This window comes from Podarcis gaigeae (genome assembly GCF_964106915.1).
Source record: "Podarcis gaigeae genome assembly, chromosome: 16".
Classification (NCBI taxonomy): domain Eukaryota; kingdom Metazoa; phylum Chordata; class Lepidosauria; order Squamata; family Lacertidae; genus Podarcis; species Podarcis gaigeae.
In genome coordinates, this window is record NC_139693.1 from 18,301,059 (window position 1) to 18,321,327 (window position 20,269).

At 47.1% G+C, this 20,269-nt stretch overlaps 2 protein-coding genes across 5 annotated transcripts in view; one reads left to right on the forward strand and one right to left on the reverse strand.

Moving 5' to 3' along the window:
• Positions 1-1,701, reverse strand: part of LOC310834221 (uncharacterized protein) — a 28,092-nt gene extending 26,391 nt beyond the window's left edge. For all 3 annotated transcript variants that reach the window (XR_014559119.1, XR_014559120.1, XM_083717749.1), the window contains exon 1: positions 729-1,701. The gene's annotated coding sequence lies outside the window, so the exon portion shown is untranslated. The remainder of the gene's footprint in view (positions 1-728) is intronic.
• LOC310834212 (ras-related protein Rab-11A-like) lies at positions 324-19,940 on the forward strand. Of its 2 annotated transcripts, none has more exons than XM_083717736.1 (5): positions 324-352; positions 13,427-13,622; positions 16,577-16,770; positions 17,881-17,961; positions 18,274-19,940. In XM_083717736.1, the coding sequence occupies exons 1-5, from the start codon at positions 343-345 to the stop codon at positions 18,414-18,416; spliced, it is 624 nt and encodes a 207-aa protein (XP_083573862.1). In that variant the 5' UTR covers positions 324-342; the 3' UTR covers positions 18,417-19,940. The 2 variants fall into 2 exon arrangements, with proteins under 2 accessions (XP_083573862.1, XP_083573861.1); XM_083717735.1 differs by lacking the exon at positions 324-352 and adding an exon at positions 5,369-5,717.
• Positions 19,941-20,269: the final 329 nt, after the last annotated feature.

Genomic DNA, 20,269 nt, shown 5'->3' on the forward strand with positions numbered 1-20,269 from the left:
ATGTAGAAGGCCTGATCTGGACGTAGAAGGCCTGGTCTGGACACCGAAAGCCTGGTCAGGACAAAGAGGTCCTGGCCAGGACGAAGAAGGCCTGGTCTGGATGCTGAAGGCCTGGCCAGGACGTAGAAGGCCTGGTCAGGACGAAGAAGGCCTGGTCTGGATGCTGAAGGCCTGGCCAGGATGAAGGCCTGGTGAGGCCCCCTAGATTTAGAGGCCCTAAGCTTCAGACTACTTAGCCTATACATAAATCCAGCACTGAGCAGGGAGGCAAGTCTGAGGGATCCACTCCCTGCTCTCGTTTTATCCAATACTCACCGCCAGCACATCTGCAAAGAGAAGGACATGGGGACAGGTGAGTTCGTCCCTGAGCCCCTGGCAAGGCTATTCCAAGAGTTTTCTCCTGGATTCCAAGTTCTACTACAGGGGAGGGACACCCCAGGCCTTGGGGGCCAATCCTGGCCTCCTGCCCCCAGAACATGGCTCCCCAGGGAAGGCGTCCCTCTCGCTGACAACTGCCCCCCCCTGCCTTGCCCCGCAGCCCAGCCCCCTGCTTCCTCCATTGGACCCCACAAAATGGGGTGGTCGCTGGCAGGGTTGGGTTTCCAGACACTGGCTCAGATGGACCTTGGGTTGGATCCAGCCATCTGGCTCTGTGTATCTTTTGACTAGCTGCCCCCCTAGCCCATTCCTGCCCACCTCTGTCCCAAAAAGGAGGGACTCTTGCTCACCTGACGCCATGGGCTGCTTCGGGCCTTGCAGGGCTGTTGCTGCGGCTGATCAGGCATCTTAAGCACCTTAACTTAGAAGAGAGGAGCAGAGAGAGCGACTCAGAAGCTGGCAGCCCCAATTCTTGGGGGGTGTTTGTGTGTGAGGAGGGGGCATCTGGCCCAATTCCTTCCATCTCTCTGCAGTTCAGTGACCTGAAAGGGCATCGCCAGAGCTGGAAAGAGGCAGCCCAGAGCATGAAGGGCTGGCAGAGAGACAAAGGAGGCCCCAAGTGCTATGGGTTCAAGAGCTCCAGCCCAATGGAAAGACAAGCATTGCCAACTGTTAAAAGGGCTGCTCTGCCTCGTCTTAGGACAGCCCTGCCCTTCCTGGAGAGGGAGGAGACCCCTAGGAGGATCCTCCAAGCATCAAGGTGTCCCAGAAGAGGAGCAGAACATGAGGAAGTCGGTGGAATCTTCCATGGAGCCAGAGAGACCCCCAGGAAGGGGGAGAAGTCCGATGTCGTAGGGCAGTTGGAGAGATGCAAAATGGAGCCAGGCAGAGGTGTAGCGATTGGAGGGCTGGACTAGGAGGACCTGGGAGAGCAGGGTTCGAATCCCCACTCAGCCATGAAGCTCCCTGGTGGACCTTGGGCCAGCCTAGCCTACTTTGCAGGGCTGCTGTGAAGATAACAATTGGTGGCAGGGAGAACCATGAAGGCCACCTTGAGCTCCTGGGAGGAAAGTGGGCTATGAATGTCCTAGTAAATGTAAATGATGAGAGGGGAGAGAAAAGGGGAAGGCAGGGAAAGAGTGTGGAGGAGCTGAAAACCAGGCCTGATGAGGAACAGTTGAGGCAGCTGGGTATGTTTAGCCTGGAGAAGAGGAGACTGAGAGGAGAGAGGAGAGCCATCTTTCAATATCTGTGGGCTGCAAGAGGGAGCAAGCTTGTTTTCTGCTGCTCCAGAGAGGAGGGCAGGAGAGGAGATTCGGACTAAACTTTCTGATGGTAAGACTCTCTGGGCGGTGGTGGACTCTCTTTCCTTGGAGGCTTTGAAGCAGAGGTTGGATGCCAATCTGTGAGGGATTCAGCTGCAATTTGGGGAGTGAATAGCACTTTACAGGGTTGTTGTAACCACACAGGGTTGCTGAGCACCCAAAAGTTCCTGACAAATGTTGAGCCTTCCATTTCATTGTAGGGAACGGCTGCAGCGCATCAGGAGGCGTCCCTCAACTTCCGTTTCTTCTCTCTCCTGCAGCCTAAGGGGCCGGGCTGGATTACCAAATAGGCAAAGTAGGCACTGGCCTATGGGCCCCACACTTTTTAGGGGTCCCACAACAATGGATCAAAATAATATTGATCTGATCTTGAAAGAAAACGACAATCAAGCTTTCTTAGTTCAATATTATTCCAGCGTGCGCACAAAGCCTGCCACCGCCCAGATTTTGACTGCCAAGGGGCCTCCACAGGGTTTAATCCATCACTCCCCCCCCCCCCAAGATGTTGCTGGACTCTCAAGTCCCACCAGCTAAAAACAGCAAGGTTGGGAATAATGGAAGATGTGGATCAATAACATAGAGGGCTGTAGATATAGAGTGCAGGGTTCTCAAGCTCCCTCAGTGGAATCTAGAGACTACCTGGAATCCAGGGCAAGAGGAATGTTTGGCTGATCAGGGAGCAAACAGGTCCAGCTAGTCCTGGACATCTTAAATTAGTGGACAGAAGATATACCGTATGCTAGGTCAGGGTGTTGTTACATTGATCCCACCTGATAAGAGACTTGGGACAGGCCAGAGAGATCTTGAAAGCAGATCTTCTCTGCAAGAGCTTCCAAAAGTGTGTATGTTAAACTTTATTTAAAATATGTCTTCTGCCTTTCCCTGTAAGTGTTCTTATAAATAAGAACTGCGAAATACAATACAATCAACTCCCCTCTCACAACAAAAATAGCAAACCATACAAGTATCCCTCCCCAACCTGGTGCCCTTCAGGCGTGTTGGGATTACAACTCCCACCAGTCACAGCCAGCAAGACTATACAGTGGTACCTTGGTTTAAGAACAGCTTAGTTTATGAACAACTTGGATTAAGAACGCTGCAAACCTGGAAGTAGGTGTTTTGGTTCGTGAACTTTGCCTTGGAAGCAGAACATGTTTCGCTTCCTTTTGAGGGTAATTTGAGTCCCTCACTGCTATGGGAAAGCACGCCTTGGTTTAAGAACGCTTGGGTTTAAGAATGGACTTCCAGAATTAAGTTCGTAAACCAAGGTACCACTGTATTAAAGTGACTGATACATATCCCACATGTATGATGCCTGGGCTGATGGAACCTGCAGTCTCAAATGGCCACGCTAGCTGGAGATGATGCCAGTTACAGTCCAAAACATCCAGAGGGCACCAGGTTGGAAAAGACTGCATACAAAGTTCTTCCCAAGACAGGCATTCTCCAGTCCCCTTTCCCCACTGTGCAAATAAATAGGTTGTGTGTGTGCATTTTTGTGCATCACAGATTGCAATGCACAAGTGTGGAGTTGGCCTTGGGGAAGGAATCCAGCAGGTTGGCCTGCCTTTGATAAAAATAAGAGAGGTGATAATAGGGTCACTAAATTGTATGTCTTTGGTGGGGAATAAGCAAATCTTGTGAGGATGGTCTCCAAATTGTGATGAGCCATGAGAGCTGTGTGTAGAGCCTAATTGTTCAGGAGCAGTCTACCCCCTGGTTAGCAGATGCTGGAGACAAACAACAAAGAATGGCTACTGTCTCCAAGCCTTGTCAATTGGGCTTGCCAAAAACATCTAGCTGGTTGGGGAGAGAGTTCAAGGTTAGCTGGATCTTTGGTCTAATCCAGCAATACCAATTTTAAAGTTTCTATGGCTGCGGAGATAAGGCTATCAATGGCTGCTGACCTACAGCTGTAGGCAGTAATGCTTCTAGATATCACCTGCTGGGATGCGCAGGTAGTGAGAGCATTGTCACACTCAGGTTCTGTTTTAGGTAAAGTTGCCAGATTTTTTTCAATGAATCCGGGGACACTTTTCAACTTCAATGGATTGTGTATGGGGATTGATCTGTAAATCCAGGGATTGTCCCCAGGAAACTGGGACGTCTGGTAACCTTAGTTTTAGGGCTTCCCAAAGGCATTTGGTTGTCCTCTGTAAGAAATGGGTAAGAAAGGATGTTTAGAATAGTCTTCTCCCAAAAGCCTAAAGCGTTTCTTTTGGAAATAAAAGGGACAGGGGTCCCTCCAAAGAGTTGGTTAAAACTGTTTATGTTCGCTACCACTGCAGACAGAATTATGTACGCACAGAAATTGAAGGAAAAAGAAGTTCCAACAGAAGAGGAGTGGACTTTGAAATTATTGGACTATGGCAAAGAATCCAAAAATATTGGACTACGGCAAAAATGACAGCAAAATAAGAGACCAAAATGAAGAAACGCTTGTAGAAGAATGGAGATCCTTTTCGGATTATCTGAGAAAATATTAAAGTCAAATGAAATAGCAGGCAGGACTTGAAAGGAATGAAAACGATAAAGCAATGTGTGTTTTAATGAAATATTACATTAATGGCAATAGATGAATTATTTGAATAGAAGCATTGTGGAAGCAAGGATGGAAAGTCAAAATTTTAAGGGAATATTGTATTAAAATTGAGTTGAATTGGTTAAATGGCTTGAAAACTAATAAAAATGTATGGGGGGGGGGGAGAGAATGTAAGAAAAGCCCTACAGGATCAAACCAATAGTGTATCTCAGAGGTTTTTGACCTCAGCCGCCTCCCCTCTCCTTGCAAATCCTCAGGCAGCCGCAGCCCCTGGTCTCTGAACTGCCCCATCCACCCCATAGAGCGTGCATCCTTACATTGCCCCACAGGGGCCTGGGAAGCATCCCCTGGCCAGCCCCAAAGGCACCATTCGCCTGCAGAGCTTGTAGCCAGGGCTCCTGCAACAAACAGCTGTGAAAGCTTTTGGGAGGAAGACGCAAGAGGGGATCAGAGGAGGGAGGGGAGGAAAGAGGGACAGAGGCCAGTGTTGCCCGCAGCACCCCTGGCTATCATTTAATGCACCCGAGGGTCCCACAGCACACTAGTTGAAAACCACTGGCCTATCTAGTTCAGCCTTTACTGGGAAGCCCATAAGCAGAACCTGAACACAACTCTCACTGCTTGCAAATTTCAGCACATGCAGGCACTGGTGGCCAGTGGTGTGATCCAGCCAGCTCTTTCTGCTCTTATGGAAGGGCGTGGAGGGGAAAGCAGGGAGAGAAGCTGATTTATGGCATTAGTGTTTCAAATAAGTCCTTCCCTTCACCTTTCACAACTCCCATTTAACAGAAGTAGGTTTGCAAATAAGTGCTTTTCATTTGCATGATTCAGCCAGTTTATAGAATCTGGGTTTTGAGGCAGCATAGTTTGGGTTAAAAAAAAAAAAAAAAAACTTTTCCTCCTGATGCCTGTGCAATATATTCAAATTAAGATGAATCATCCTGTTTGTTGAAAACCACCAACACACACTCCCTTGCTCACCTTGCCTGGGTGGGGTCAGCCAGGAAGCAGAGCATTCAGGTTACAAATTGGCAGAAATTAACGTTTTAAGCTCCACCCGTGGTTTTTGGCTTTTCTAAATTGGAAATGTGTTCTAGCCCTTTAAATTTTTTTCTGGTTAAAGATATATGCCCCACCCACCTACCTGGGCCAGGTGTACTCCTTGACAGCCAGTCCATAGTGAGTACATATCCAAACCCCAAACTGGGCCAATCAGAACGAAGAGAGAGAGCAGCAGAGCAACCAATGGCAGAGTGGGAATGGCTTCCTAAGGCTGTGCTACCTGACTGCTGTACCTGAAGCTGGTTAAACCCAGGAAATCGCAGAGTAGTGAGATCACCTGCTTCTTTTGGACCCAGAGGAAAGAGGCACAGGTGTGTCCTCACCTGCTTTCTTGTGGGGTACCTGAACTCCTCAGGAGCTTGAAGTCACTATGCGGGCCAAGGATGATGAATATGATTACCTCTTCAAAAGTAAGTTTTTTTCTCTTTTTTAAATTTCCTGGCCTTCCTAAGAGTTGCTCTTATTCTTTTGTTTTTTAGGGCATGGGGGGTGTTAACAGGAGAAAAGCTTCTGTCCAAACACCATCATTACTTAGCTGCTGATGTGTGCTGTTTTAAAACTCTTATATTGCTCCACTCTTCTTTTAAAAAGTGTATTTTGTATTCAAAAGGCAGATTTTATGTATTTGCTTCTACCCTAAGAGAGAGCAGACCCTACAACTTGCCTATGGAATGTCTCACATACAGTAATGTAGAACCTATGTAAAACTCTGCCCCATGCATGAAAAGTTGTTGGGTAACTCCAGCCACCTCTGATTCTCCCCCCCCCCCCCCCATAGGCCCTGTGCTGCGGCCCCACAAACATCCAATGTTTCCTCATTTTTTTATTTACACCCATCTAAACTTAGGTGTCTAAGAGAGACATCAAGTTTAAATGGACCTCAGTAAAAATGGGAAAAGATTGGGCTTTTGTGGGTCTACCCTGCAGGGCTGTGGGGAAGAAACAAAGGTGGCTGTTCCATATTTCAGCCCAGTTTCTTTCCTCCCCTCCCTGCAACCAGGATTCATACAACAGCTGACAATTCTTTGCCCCAACTGTGGGTCTCTCTGCTGCTCCCTGTTCTAAATTTTATTATTTAACTTACTTTAGGAATAATGTCCCAAGGTGTTAATGGGACTCTGTTTTGGGGCCAGGTGTTCTCTGCTGATAATTTAGGCCCTCCAGATGTTTTAAGTAATCATTTGTGGTACATTTTGTTTGAAGAAATTACGGAGAACTTTGCTTTTGGTTTTTCACCTTCCTATTCTGCCCTTCCTCCTAAAGGAGCCCAGGGTGGCAGCTTAGCCAAATATTGGGGAAATGTGACACTGGGGGGAACTAAGGGCCTGAGTTACATTCTGCTCCACGCCCTTTAAAATTGATGCTAAAACTGTAGCTTAAGTGTTCTCTTTTTTTTAATGATGCAAAAGGGACCTGACACACGTCTGGGGAAATGGCAGGACGTGGTGAAATTCAGGTTTGGCAAGGCTTGTGCTGTGTCCATGAATCTCAACAAAACACCTGAGATCTCTCTTCCCTGGGTTTTAAAAACCCAGGAATTTGAACTGAGGGTTGCAGAGGTGTCTAATGAAACTGAAAAACCAAATTGGCCCATAGAACTGTACTTTATTGGTTTGTTTAAGTCTTATTTTTCGAAACAAGTTTGGAAAGTTTCTCTGGCCCTGCTGCTAGATAGCCCTGTCTGGCTTTGAAAGCTGGTTTGTTTAATTTTTGGTGGGACGCAGGTGGCGCTGTGGGTTAAAGCCTCAGCGCCTAGGACTTGCCGATCAAAAGGTCGGCGGTTCGAATCCCTGCGGCGGGGTGCGCTCCCGCTGCTCGGTCCCAGCGCCTGCCAACCTAGCAGTTCGAAAGCACCTCCGGGTGCAAGTAGATAAATAGGGACCGCTTACCAGCGGGAAGGTAAACGGCGTTTCCGTGTGCGGCTCTGGCTCGCCAGATGCAGCGATGTCACGCTGGCCACGTGACCCGGAAGTGTCTCCGGACAGCGCTGGCCCCTGGCCTCTTAAGTGAGATGGGCGCACAACCCCAGAGTCTGTCAAGACTGGCCCGTACGGGCAGGGGTACCTTTACCTTTACCTTACCTTGTTTAATTTTACATTGTCTTGACCTTCAACTCTCCCTCTTCCTCCCAGGGGCCAGCTCTACCATTAGGCAAAATCAGGCAAGGTGTCTCAGGCAAGAGATGCAGAGAGCAGGGAGGGGCCTGGCAGAAGCCCCTCATCCCGTGCTCCCATTCCTCCTGAGTCTCCTAAGTTAACAAGCTCTGTGGCCCCTGCTGCCCTGAGGTATAGCACAGGACCATCGCTGAAATAAGATTGAACCTCAGTCCAGTCAGATTCTGTACATCAAGTGTGTGTGTGTGTGTGTGTGTGTGTGTGTGTGTGTGTGTGTGGTGTGAGCATCCTATAGTTTCTGTACTGGCCTACTTTATAGGGCTGTTGTAAAGATTAGGGAGGGACCAAAGATGAAACACTTCCAGCCCCCTCTGCTGCACAAGCCCAAGCATCATCATGATCTACCTTGGGAATATTAAACCCAGAAGCTCAGAAATGCCACTTTCCAGATGTCTGAATAACAATACATGTCTCTTTGCTTGGTATTATGAAAGCCATTCTTCCAGAGGCAGGTTCCTTAGTAACTCTTGAGCGTTGGAAATGAGGTTATCCGAAGAGGGAGGGAGAGAGAGTGACGGATGTTCCTGGTGTTTGGGCTGACTCGAGTTGTTATCTGCCACAGAGGACAATATGGTGTCTGTTCATTTGGTTCTTACTTCAACACTGAAGTCTTCTAGAGCAGTGGTTCCCAATTTGGGGGTCCATGGCACCATTCACATAACCAAAACTAGCATAGAGATATCATATTTTTTTCAAAAGTCAATGGCTTGGCTTTTGAAAAACAGGAGGTCTGCAGCACTTAGCTAATTGGCAATGACTGATCTAGCTCACCTGGAGTCAGCAAGCTATTTTAGCAGCTGTGGCACTATGGCTTTGATCTCCAACAAAGGGGAATAGCAAGAGGTTCAGGAAGAATGGCATGGGTTTTGTTTGTGTTTGTTTTTGCTACCACTGCCTCCCCTGGATCTACCGCCTGAGGCAATTGTCCCTCCCTGTCTAATGGTAGGGCCAGCCCTGAATGGAGCTACACAAGGAATATGGGGGAAGGAGGTTGCCTGGACCCTTGACCAGCCCTACTTTGTTTTTTTTAGTGTTTTTTAAATTAAATTTGGTTCAAATGGTTGCCGTCTAAAGCGACCTCCATTGGTTTTACTTAGTTTCCCACTTTTAATATCCTCCCTTTCTCCCAAGCAGGATATTGCTGTTCGCCTCTCTTTGTCGTCCTCACAACAACCCTTTGAGGTTGGTTAAGCTGAAAGACATGACTGGCCCAAGGTCAGCCAGAGATCTTTGCAGACTAGCCACAGACAGGCTGGCACTTTGACTTGTGTGTGTAAATTGGTTTGTTCTTTGAAAACATCAGTATATCACTCTGAGCCATCAAGTTTACAGGAGAAATTCCTGCGTCGCTTGATTATGTTCACCTCAAATGCAGTGCTCTAAAACCAGCTTTTGCCAGCCAAATGTTTTGGACTTTAAGACTCATATTAGACCTGGGGCTGGTGGATGATGTATTCAAAATGGGGGTTGATGAGTAAGGCTTTCTTAGCCAATGTCATTCTGTTAGGATGCTTTTAGTTCCAAATACTGATAGCCCATCTAGATATCCATCCAGATATCCATTTTATTGTGCATTCACATGCAGTCCTTGCTTCTAATACTGTTTTGGAGCAGACTAAGGCCCCATCTGTACTATACATTTAAAGCACTATAATTCTAGGAGGTGTAGTTTGTTAAGGGTGCTGAGAGTTGTTAGGGGACCCCCGATTCTCCTCCCAATGATTGAAATTCCCCAGATGCCTAGCTCGTTTTGCAGCCTGGGCGGGTTCCACTGCGACCAAGTGAAGATGTAATGCCACAAGGTTTGGTGGCTGACATCTCCAACATCTGGCTGTTCTGCAGCAATGTTTTCTGCAGTTGCACGCACCCCTGCGGGCCCCAGCATCAAAAGACGCTGCTATGCGCCAGCTGGCTGACCTTGTCACTATTTTATTCTGGATTGTTTTATTTGATGTTTTAATGTGTTGTAGACTGCTTTGAGATTTTTTCTCTGAAATGTAAAGCAATATAGAAATGAAATGAAAAAATAAATAAATAAATATGAAACATGGGGGGGGGGGTGACCGTAACCTAGGTCTAAGGTGCCATTTGGTAATTGGCTAATACCGTGGTACCTCAGGTTAAGTACTTAATTCGTTCCGGAGGTCCGTACTTAACCTGAAACTGTTCTTAACCTGAAGCACCACTTTAGATAATGGGCCCTCCTGCTGCCGCTGCGCCGCTGGAGCACGATTTCTGTTCTCACCCTGAAGCAAAGTTCTTAACCCGAAGCACTATTTCTGGGTTAGCGGAGTCTTTAACCTGAAGCGTATGTAACCTGAAGCGTATGTAACCTGAGGTTACCACTGTATATCTAACACTGCCCCCTCCCAGAGCTACAATTCCCAGAATAGTTCACAATGATGTGTGGATGATCCAGGATAAATAGACCACCAGCATTCTATTATTGCATCAATGACATGTTGCAGAATGTAAGCACCCAGGGGTAGCGGGGTACCCCAGTTCTGGAGGGTCTCTGTGGGTGAAGCCAGACCCAAGACCACTTGTAGGCTGAGCAGCTGAGGCACTCCCTGCTTACATCTTGCTGCTAGCCTTGAAGCTCTTGTGGGAAGAGGAATTTCATCCAAATGAGTCAACGATTGCTCATGGACTGAAGTCACTGGATTTCGCTTCTGATGACTGCTTCCTTTTCTTTGAAAAAGCCGGAATGACGGCTTGTGTTGCTACACACCTCTTTTTAAAAAAATAATTAAAAAAACCCTTTCACCTTCACTTGCTCATGTTCCACACCCAGAGATGGGTTCACAAACAGTCCTTTTGTAGTTACAGATAGGTAGCCGTGTTGGTCTGCCATAGTCAAAACAAAAAAAATTCCTTCCAGTAGCACCTTACTTAGTTGGTCTTTAAGGTGCTACTGGAAGGAATTTTTTTTGTTTAGTCCTTTTGTATTCTGAGGAACAGGGATAGGTAGCTGGTGGTTGGCAGTGGGACAGGAAGGACTTCCAGATCAGGCATGTGAAGGGGAGGCATTGACTGCCTGGTTTCTCCCTGGGTTGGCTCACTTTGCGTGGAGGGCGGGTGGGGTGGGGGGGACAGGAATCCAGTCATTCCTGTTTCGTAGCATTTTTACCTGGATGGGCTTGTGAAGCAGCATTTCAACTCAGGGGAAAGCAGGTGTGCTTCATTCTCCGCCAAGGTAGGCCTTGGTTCTCTGGGCCTAAAGAATGATGTCCATTTTATCCTGCTTGTGCTTATTGGGGTTGTTATATAGGCCATCCCACTACTAACACGGTTTGCACTTGCAAACGTTTTGAGGCAGACACGAACTGTTTTATTTCCAGTCGCTACATGTCCTGCTGAAATCATAAGAAGAGCCTGCTGGATCAGGCCAGTGGCCCATCTAGTCCAACACCCTGTTCTCACAGTGGCCAACTAGATGCCTGTGGGAATCCAGCAAGCCAGACCCAAGCACAAGAGCCCTCTCCCCTCCTGTCCTTTCCAGCAACTGGTATTCAGAAGCATCATTGCCTCCAGCTGTGGAGACACTCAGCACAGCCATCATGGAGCTCTCTCTTCCATGAATTTGCTCAATCCTCTTTTAAAGCCATCTCAGGTTGGTGGCCACCACTCCCTCCAGTGGGAGGGAATTCCATAGTTTAACAACATGCTACATAAAAACAGGCGCGAAGCTACCTGGAGTGGTGCGGGGGCGGGGCTAGCCGCCCGCACGACAAGTGGGGGGGCCGCTTTCCGCCCGCACAGCAAACGTTGGGAGGGGCGCTGCTAGCCACGCAACAAGCGTTGAGAGGTGCCACTAGCCGCCCGTGGCAACATCATCCCTAGCGGTCCGCCGCCCGCACAGCAAGGGGGAGGTGGCGCGGCAATGTCACCTGCCCTCATGGCTGACACCCAGTGCACACTGCACACCCCCCCCGCACCCGCCTTCCTCCGCCAGTGCATAAAGAGCTTTATCTGCCCTGAATCTTCCAACATACAGCTTCATGTACAGTGGTACGGTTACATACGCTTCAGGTTACAGACTCCGCTAACCCAGAAATAATACCTCAGGTTAAGAACTTTGCTTCAGGATGAGAACAGAAATCGTGCTTTGGCGGCGTGGCGGCAGCAGGAGGCCCCATTAGGTAATGTGGTGCTTCAGATTAAGAACAGTTTCAGGTTAAGTTAAGGTGCTTCAGATTAAGAACAGTTTCAGGACCTCCGGAACAAATTAAGTTCTTAACCCAAGGTACCACTGTATATGAGAGAAGGAGAAAAACTTCATCCACTTTGTCCATGCAATGAGGAATTGTTTACAATTCTGTTAGGCCGCCTCTTAACTCACCTTTTCCCTAAACCAAGAAGTCCCAAATTTTGCAGCTTTTCTTCAGAAGGAAGTCATAACTTTTCTAAGCACAAATGTGCTGGGGGGGTTTTGGTCCTACTTCTGTTGTGCACTACAGCACCAGAGTGCCTCTCCAGACAACAATAATGCGGCATCATTCAGGAAGCATCACAGAACAACAAATAAACTGGGGGATGTGTGGACGTTCCGTGGGAAGAGGGAATTATTGTTACAATCATTCTGGAAACTGTAGCTCCGTGAGGGGGATAGGGGTTTCCTAACAACCCTCAGCAGCCTAACAAACTACAGCTTCCATAATTCTTTGGGGGAAAGCCGTGAGTGTTTAAAGTGGTATCACAGTGCTTCAAATGTATGGTGTGGATGTGGCCACCGTTGGGTTTGCAACCTCACTGAGAACTAGGACCCTCTTGAGTCCATCTTCTTCCTGGTGTTGTAGTGCTGCTAGGGTTGCCATATTTCAAAAGGTAAAAATTCTGACACCCACAAAGTTGTTGATAGTGATTTTAAGCTTTTGGAGCTGTTTCCACTGCTTTTTCCATTGCGTTGCCATACATTCGGGTTTTTCCTGACATTTTGCCGATTTGGCAAAATCCCCGACACAATTTTTACACCATTTTTTAAAAATAGGATATGTCAGGAATTTTCCTGACGTATAGCAAGCCTAGGTGCTGCCAACTTTGAGGACAGGAAGCCTTAATCAGAAACTCTTTCCAGTGCATCACTGCCTAATTATGTTGGTGATTAGGAAGAAGTCTGTGGTTAGGAGATTTGGGGTTGTGTGCTACCATTTCCTGTTGACTGACAATCCTGGGGTTCCTGTGGGTTGGACTTAAAAGAGGCTTTAAGTTACAATTTGTGATTCTGTTTTGCATGTTTGTTTGTTGACAAAGTACGGTAATAATCATAAATAAATAAGAATAAAAATGTGCACCCTACCCACTGTTCTAGCTATCCAACCTCCCAAAATTTCAACACCTCTTGCGATGGTTTGACCCCTTTCTGTTTTAACAGCACAAATTTTACAAACACCCTCCATATCTCCTCAAAATCATTACTCCTGCATATTCCCCGTCTTACTTTAATGGCACATGTTAGTTTATTAGTAATAGCTATATCTCACACCTCTTTGTACCATGCGTCCATTTTATATTCTGCTTGCCCCTTCCACTTCCTAGCTATCATAATTTGTGCAGCTGTCAATAAATTTATGAGCAAGTCCTTCCTAGCCTGTGAACCTTCCACCCCATCGTAAATTGATAATAACAGTTCTGCATGTTTGAGAGAAAGAGTTCTGCAAAATATGCTGGTTGCTTCCCCCACCCCACAAATGTTCAAAGCAGTATGTTAGATGTGGGAGCATCCAAACATGTAACACACCCCCTCCCCAGTAACCCAAAATAGTACAGTCCAGGAAAGACTTCTACACATTCTGCAGAACCGAGTGTCAAACCTTTTGCCTTATCCTTCCGTTTCTAGCCTTGAACCTTTGGAACAACATTTTGCCATTTCCCTTCCCTCTGCCATTAGCATTCTGATGCTTAATTGTCTTCTCCCTATTTGTTACCTTGTTGCTTCTTTGCAGTTGTCCTCATCGGAGACTCGGGAGTAGGGAAAAGCAACCTCCTTTCTCGGTTCACCCGAAATGAGTTCAACCTGGAGAGCAAAAGCACCATTGGGGTGGAATTTGCCACACGAAGCATCCAAGTGGATAACAAGACAGTGAAGGCCCAGATCTGGGATACCGCCGGGCAGGAGCGTTACCGTGCCATTACTTCTGCGTAAGTACTGCCTTGCCTTCTCATGTTGCAGTGGGAAACCCCAAAGTGCAGTCTTCTTGGCAAAATCCCATAGCCACGCTTCTCAGGCTATTCAGTAAAAATGCAGTTTGGACCAATGCAGACATTTGGGGTCCTAGTCAGACCACTGTTAAAGAGATTCCAATGCTGCTGTTCTTTGCTTTGTAAATACAGTTGTGGACTAGGAACATTCTGATAATGGGCAGGCGAAAGTAGGCCAGGAAAAGCTAAACTGTACTTACTTTACTGATGTCTAAATTTCTGTCCTGCTTTAAGGCTGACACCTCAAGGTAGCTAAATGGAAAAACCCAATTTCTCTAAAAAAAAACACCCCCGACTAAAAATGGCTTTGAAGATTAAATAACTAATTTGGCAAGGGAAATCAGAAGTCATAAAAGCAATGAATTGTGCCACTAAAAGCTCATGAGAATAAGGTGGATTTCACCAGGAGCCTAAAAGACAGCAGTGAGCATGCCTGGTGAGCAGGAAGGAGTTCACTGAGTGCAGCTCCCCCTCCAAAAAATGCCCCCCCCCGACAGTAGACCCCTGATAAACTATGGGTGGCACCCAGAGCATCCCCTAATAAGCAGGCAGGGTCATGTGGCAGAAAGGGGTCCTTTTGTTACCTCTGCAGCCAGGCAAAGACCTTAAACTGGCCCTTGGATGTAGATTAGTGTGGCTCTTAATATACTAGCAGTGAGACAGCTAAAAAGGTTGTTGCTGCTGCTGCTGCTGCTGTTGTTTACCCGCCCTTAACCCTAAGGTCCCAGGGCAGGGTATGACAATTACAACATTGGAAACAGTCTAAATTTAACAACTTAGAATCACAGAAATAGGAACGGTCCTTAAAATGCACATCTCTGGTGCCAAAGGCCAGGGTGAAGAGTTGCATCTTCACCGCATAGCTTCCGGCGAATGCTGAAGGTGTCAGGCCTTTTCCCCTCGTGGAGGGAGTTCCACAGCTTAAGCTCTGCCACAGAGAGGACTCTGTCCCGGACCTCCACCATCCCAAGCTTCTGAGGTGGAACTACAGTGAAACTACAAGAAGACCTCGTCTAGTGGTCTTAACACTCTGGAGGGATGGAGACTATCTCAGTTATTTGGGGCCTGAACATCTTGAATTGGGCCTGGAAATGAACTGGCAACCAGTGAAGCTGTTTTAAGGCAGCTGGGATCTAAATGGAACCCCAGCAGCTAATCTGGCTGCTGCATTTTGGACCACAAGCTGTCTTCAAGGGCAGCCCCACATAGACCACTTTGTAGCAATCTAACTTGAAAGTTACCAGAGCATGGAGTACAGTGGCTAAGTCATCTCTGTCCAGAAGACATTCCCGAAGGGCCACCCAGATAATATCTATATCTATATCCATATCCATATCTATATCTATATCCATATCCATATCTATATCTATATCCATATCCATATCCATACTGTATCCATATCCATATCCATCCACCTAGGGGCTAAATTTACTTAGCTGCCCCATGTCTGAGGAGGCCAGTTCCAGTTGGCAATCTAGTCACCACCAAGTTTGGAACTACTTGCAATTTCTTGGTTGTTTTCAAGGGCAGTCAGCTGGCATCCAGTCAGAAAGGAATTGTGGGGTGGGGGTTGTGTGCAGACAATACTGTTGTCCAGTCGGAATGGGAGTGGGAAATGGAGTCGTGTGTTGCGGACATAGCGTGTGATCAAGGGTGAACTTCCACAGACGGGTGTGGGACCCTTGTGCACACCGTGTGAGATCTCTGAAGGTGCTGTGAACTTAGTTCTTAAGGTAGATAAAAAGTAGATTAAAAAAGATTCCAACCCCATGCAGTAAAGGTTGGATGCAAGACTCCCTATCCCGCAATTGATCAACAGTTTGGCAAATGCTCCTTAGTTTTGTCAGGACAAAGCTTCAATTTATTAGCCCTTTTTAAACTCCAGACACCTGTTCCAAGGAATCCAAAGCCACCATCAGGGTCTGATAGAAAGGAAAGTCAGAGCTAGATATTCTCAGTGTATTCTCAACCCTGTGACTCCTCCCAGTGGTTTCATGTGGGTATTAGACAGCATGGATGAACTTTATTCATTGCTAACCTCCCAGGAGCAGAGCAGAGTGTTTCTCCACCATCACGAGATTGTCAGTTGCCAAGACAATTCTAAGTTAGGAATAGGTTTTTCAAGATCACCTTCCTTGCTCTGAAAAGATTTCTCTTTGGCTTCCGTGACTGTGAGAAGGGCAGAAGTTTTGCAGGGACAAAAAGGCAATCCTCATTTACTTAAGGAAGGTGTTTTATTACAAGTAGGCAAAAGCTTCCGAGCTTCAAACAACTGTCAGCTGCACAGTTTCTGGTGCCAGCTGTTAGTGGACATTAAATCAAGCACTAAAAGTCTTGGGCTTGGCGAAAAGGTGCTAGAACAGCCTTTGCCAATGTGGTTCCCTCTGGATGTTTGAGAACAACTCCCATCATGACTTGGCTGGCTGGAGCTGATGTGAGTTGTAGTCCAAAACATAAAACTCATTCCACATTTGTAAGAAATCTCACTTTGAAACTCACTGCAACCACCTTTGCTTTCTCTTTTCTGCACCTGCCAAAAACATTTTTGTTTAGGCCAGCCTATCCAGAAATGCAGAAGACATGCGTTTTAATCTGTTTTCAGGATGTCACTGGCTTTAATTGTTCTTTGAATAGCTGCTTTTAACTGTTCGTATTGACACTGTCCTGTTCTTTTTGTAAACTGCTTGGAGGTTTTCTTTCCTACAGTCAAGCGCTATATAAATGTTATGAAATAAAGAAATAAAATGTATTTAATGGGCTATGCAGCTATTTGGAGAGTGAAAATGGTAATGGATGGTTATTTTTTACGACGGTGGGTGGGTGGCATTCAGTGTTGTGCAGCAAGCTTAGTTTTTACCTCCCCCTTCCCCTTCCACCTTCTGATCCCACTGCAGTTACTACCGGGGGGCAGTTGGGGCACTTCTTGTTTACGACATCGCCAAGTACCTGACCTATGAGAACGCAGAGCGCTGGCTCAAGGAGCTGCAGGACCACGCTGACGCCAACATCGTCATCATGCTGGTGGGCAACAAGAGTGACTTGCGGCATCTGCGGGCAGTGCCCACCGATGAGGCCAAGAGCTTTGCAGGTACCCCTCTGCCCCATTCCTCCTGCCGCCTCCTTTTACTTGCCTTGGTGGGGGAGGGTCTCCAGGGCCACCTCCCTAGACTCTGCACAAGGCACTGTGTATATCTGTGTTTTTATTCATTTCTGTTTTGTACATGGCTTTCAGCAACCTGGTGCCCTCCAGGGGTTGTTGGACTCAAGCTCCCACCAGCCCCAGAGTTGTTTCCAAAAAATATCTGGAGGGTTACATGGTCTCCACTCACTGTGTTACAACTGCAGGGACTAGAACCTTGAATTTAATTTTTCTTAAGAAAAACAAAACAAGGCTGGCTTTCTTGGGATGCCACTTCTGAACCAGATTCTAAATTTCAAACTTTTGCTGTGCCCGTGTGGCATTGTGGAACCCAAGTAGCCCTCATTATAAAGAAATGAAGGGTAGATATGGGTTGTTGCAGTTACGCGTTGTCAACAGAGCAACAGTCTTGATTTCCTCAAGAGGCAGCTGCTATAGTTACCATCCCTCTGTCTTTGTACATCTGGATATTCTGGGGAGTTGAGCCCCGAACCTGCTTGCTAATGTGAAGACTCAAAATGTCTATCGTTGGGATGTGCAGAATGCATTTCCATCCTAGTTGGCCAACCCCAACAATGCACCTTGGCTAGTGGGAAAGGAATTCCAACTCATAGCTTCAAACTGGTTTGGCTCTTGGCACCTCTGCTTCTGACAAGGCTTTCAGAGTCAGAGGTCTGTTCATCTTTGCACCTGGAAGATTCAGGACAGAAAAAAAGGAAGTCCTTCTTCACACGACTGTGGAACTTTCTCCCGCAGGAGGCAGTGATGGTCACCAACTTGGATGGCTTTAAAAGAGGATTGGACAAATTCATGGAGGACAGTATGACTATTGGTGGCTACTAGCCACAATGACTATGCTCTGCCTCCATGGTTGGAGGCAGCAATGCTTTTAAATGCTGTTTGCCGGAAACGACAGAAGGGGAGAATGCTCTTATGCTCGGATCCTGCTTGTGGGCTTCCCACAGGTATCTGGTTGGCCACTGTGAGTACAGGATGCTGGACTAGATAGGCCATTGGCCTGATCCAGCAGGCCTTTCTCATGTTCTTATGTTCCCACAGAAAAGAATGGCTTGTCATTCATAGAGACATCAGCTCTGGATTCCACCAATGTGGAGACTGCCTTTCACAACATCCTAACAGGTAAGCCGTTATGTGGGGTAGGGTGAACTCGCAGATAAACTGGCTTTGTGCAACTGCTTGTCTGGTGGAGAATTCTGGAGCACTTGAAAACTTCACATACTTCTGTGACATTTGGGCTGGTCCCAGCAAAGGTATTACACCAACTGGGGATATTTGCAGGTTATTGTTTTTTTAAATGGACCTGCAACAGCGACCTATTGCTTCTTACCTAAGAAATAAGCTGTTCTTCTGCTCCAAAACACACCGACCCCCATCACTGCTCTAGCCTCATCTGTCTGCAAGACTTCATCTTCTCCGCTTTTTCCTTTCCAGAAATCTACCGGATCGTATCCCAGAGGCAGATTGCTGGTGGGCAGCCGGAGACAGAGTTCAGCGCCAGCAGCACCATCGAGCCGATCAAGGTCCTGCCTACCCACCAGGAGGGCCGGCAAACCCCTTGCTGCCAGAACATCTAACCTGCAAAGACTGCAACGAGGAAGTGAAAGGGGAACAAGGAAGGCCAAATAGTCCCCGGTACCTCCAAGGGGGAAAGTGATGCTCCAGGCAAACTCCTCTTTTTCTTCTTCTGGTACCCAACATCCACCGTGCTACTCTGCTTCATGTAGGTCAGAAACACATAACGGATCGTGTTCGTCTCTAGATGTGGGGAAACGTTAGTGTCAATGGGTGCTTTTCGGACCACCTGAGAGACACCCCATCCCAATTCCACAACCTTCTTCCCTGAGAGGTGGCTGCTGGCATGAGGAAGTTGGTGGGTGGCAGGGATGGCGCTTCCCACACCAATGGCCCTTTGAATTTCTTGCCGAAACTATTTTCCTGACTAGCATATATTACACGGTTTAAGTAGAGCCTTTTGCTAACATAGGGGGTCATGGCATTCAACGCTATATGTCTGGAATGAAATTGATTGAGCTGGTTGGGCAGCCCACTTCTAAACCAAAGATAGAGTGGACTCACTATCATGGCTTCATGGGCTGTGGTTTTCAGGGGTTTTTTAAGTTGCTGAATGTTAAATAAAAACAACAACTCCTTTGCTCCCTCCTAATTACAACTCCTCTTTGAGGGAAGTCATGGTGAATTAAGCCTGGTTCCCCCCCCCCCCCAGTTGGTTCTGTCATACAGACATGCCCTCCCCACCCAAAAAATTTGGAGGGCTCCGCTGAGGTACAAAAGCCAGGCTGTTGAGTAAGCCTCAACCTGTGTAAAGGCCTGAGGCCTGCCTTGCTTAGAAGACAGCGAACCGTCCTGTGGCTTGGCAGCAAAATGGCTTTGTATCAACAAGCAAAATAGGAGTTGCTTCTGAGTGGTGACTGTTCTGGGCATGCCAGATGGCTTTAAAGCACAACTCGCCAGTCAGGTTGCATTTGTGAGGGCGTCTGTCACCTCCACCTTCACCATAGCAGCAGAAAAGCCTCCTGGCCTGGTATGATCACACCCTATGTTGGCTCAGTGCATTGGGTGACAGCTTCCTGCAGATTTTAATCCAGCAAATTGGTATATTTCCCTGCTGCCCCTTGTGCTGTTTTAAAGACGCAGGTTCCCATTAGCTTCGTGTCTCAAGAGCAAGTTTGGGAAATGGGAAGCCCAAAGCAGCAATAAGTAGCCTTTTGAGGACCATGAATGGAGCTGGAATTTGCATTCTTGCTCAGCCTTGGAGAAAATGGCTGACCCTCAGGATGGAGAAGGAAGAAGTTGGTCGGAGTTGTTTTTCCCCTCCCCTCCCTGTTTTGACTTTGCTACCTTTTCTGGAGTAATCAACTGGTAAGAATGAGAGTATGCTGATGGTTAGATTCTCGTGGCTTTCTCTTCGTTTTGCTCCCAACTGCAACTTTTGTGTAAATAGTAGGCTATTGGGAGGGGGGTATTTTAATGTGTGAAATTGCCTTCCTTTCATTTGCTTTGAAACTTGTGTTGTTGTTGTTTTGTGGGGTCTTGACTTCTGTGTGTGCTACGTGTTTAAATAAAAGCTATTTGTTTTATTGTATTGTGCTCATTTACTTTTATCCTACCCTTTTCTCTCCAAGGAGATTGAGGTTCTCTCTCTCTCTCTCCACCCATCCATTTTACCCTCACAACAACCCTGTGAGGTGGGCTAGGTTCAGATATGCTGAGATTCATGGCTGATTTGGGTATTGCACTCTGGTCTCCCAGGCCCTAGTATTGCACTCTGAAGTGTGACATCATACTGGTTCTAATAATGACATTTTGGCAGTAGGAGTGGTATTTGAACCTGCAGCACTTTCGCTCAAAACAGTTTCCTGACGTTATTATCGCACACACCGGCTCACGAGGGAAGCAGCGGCTCAGG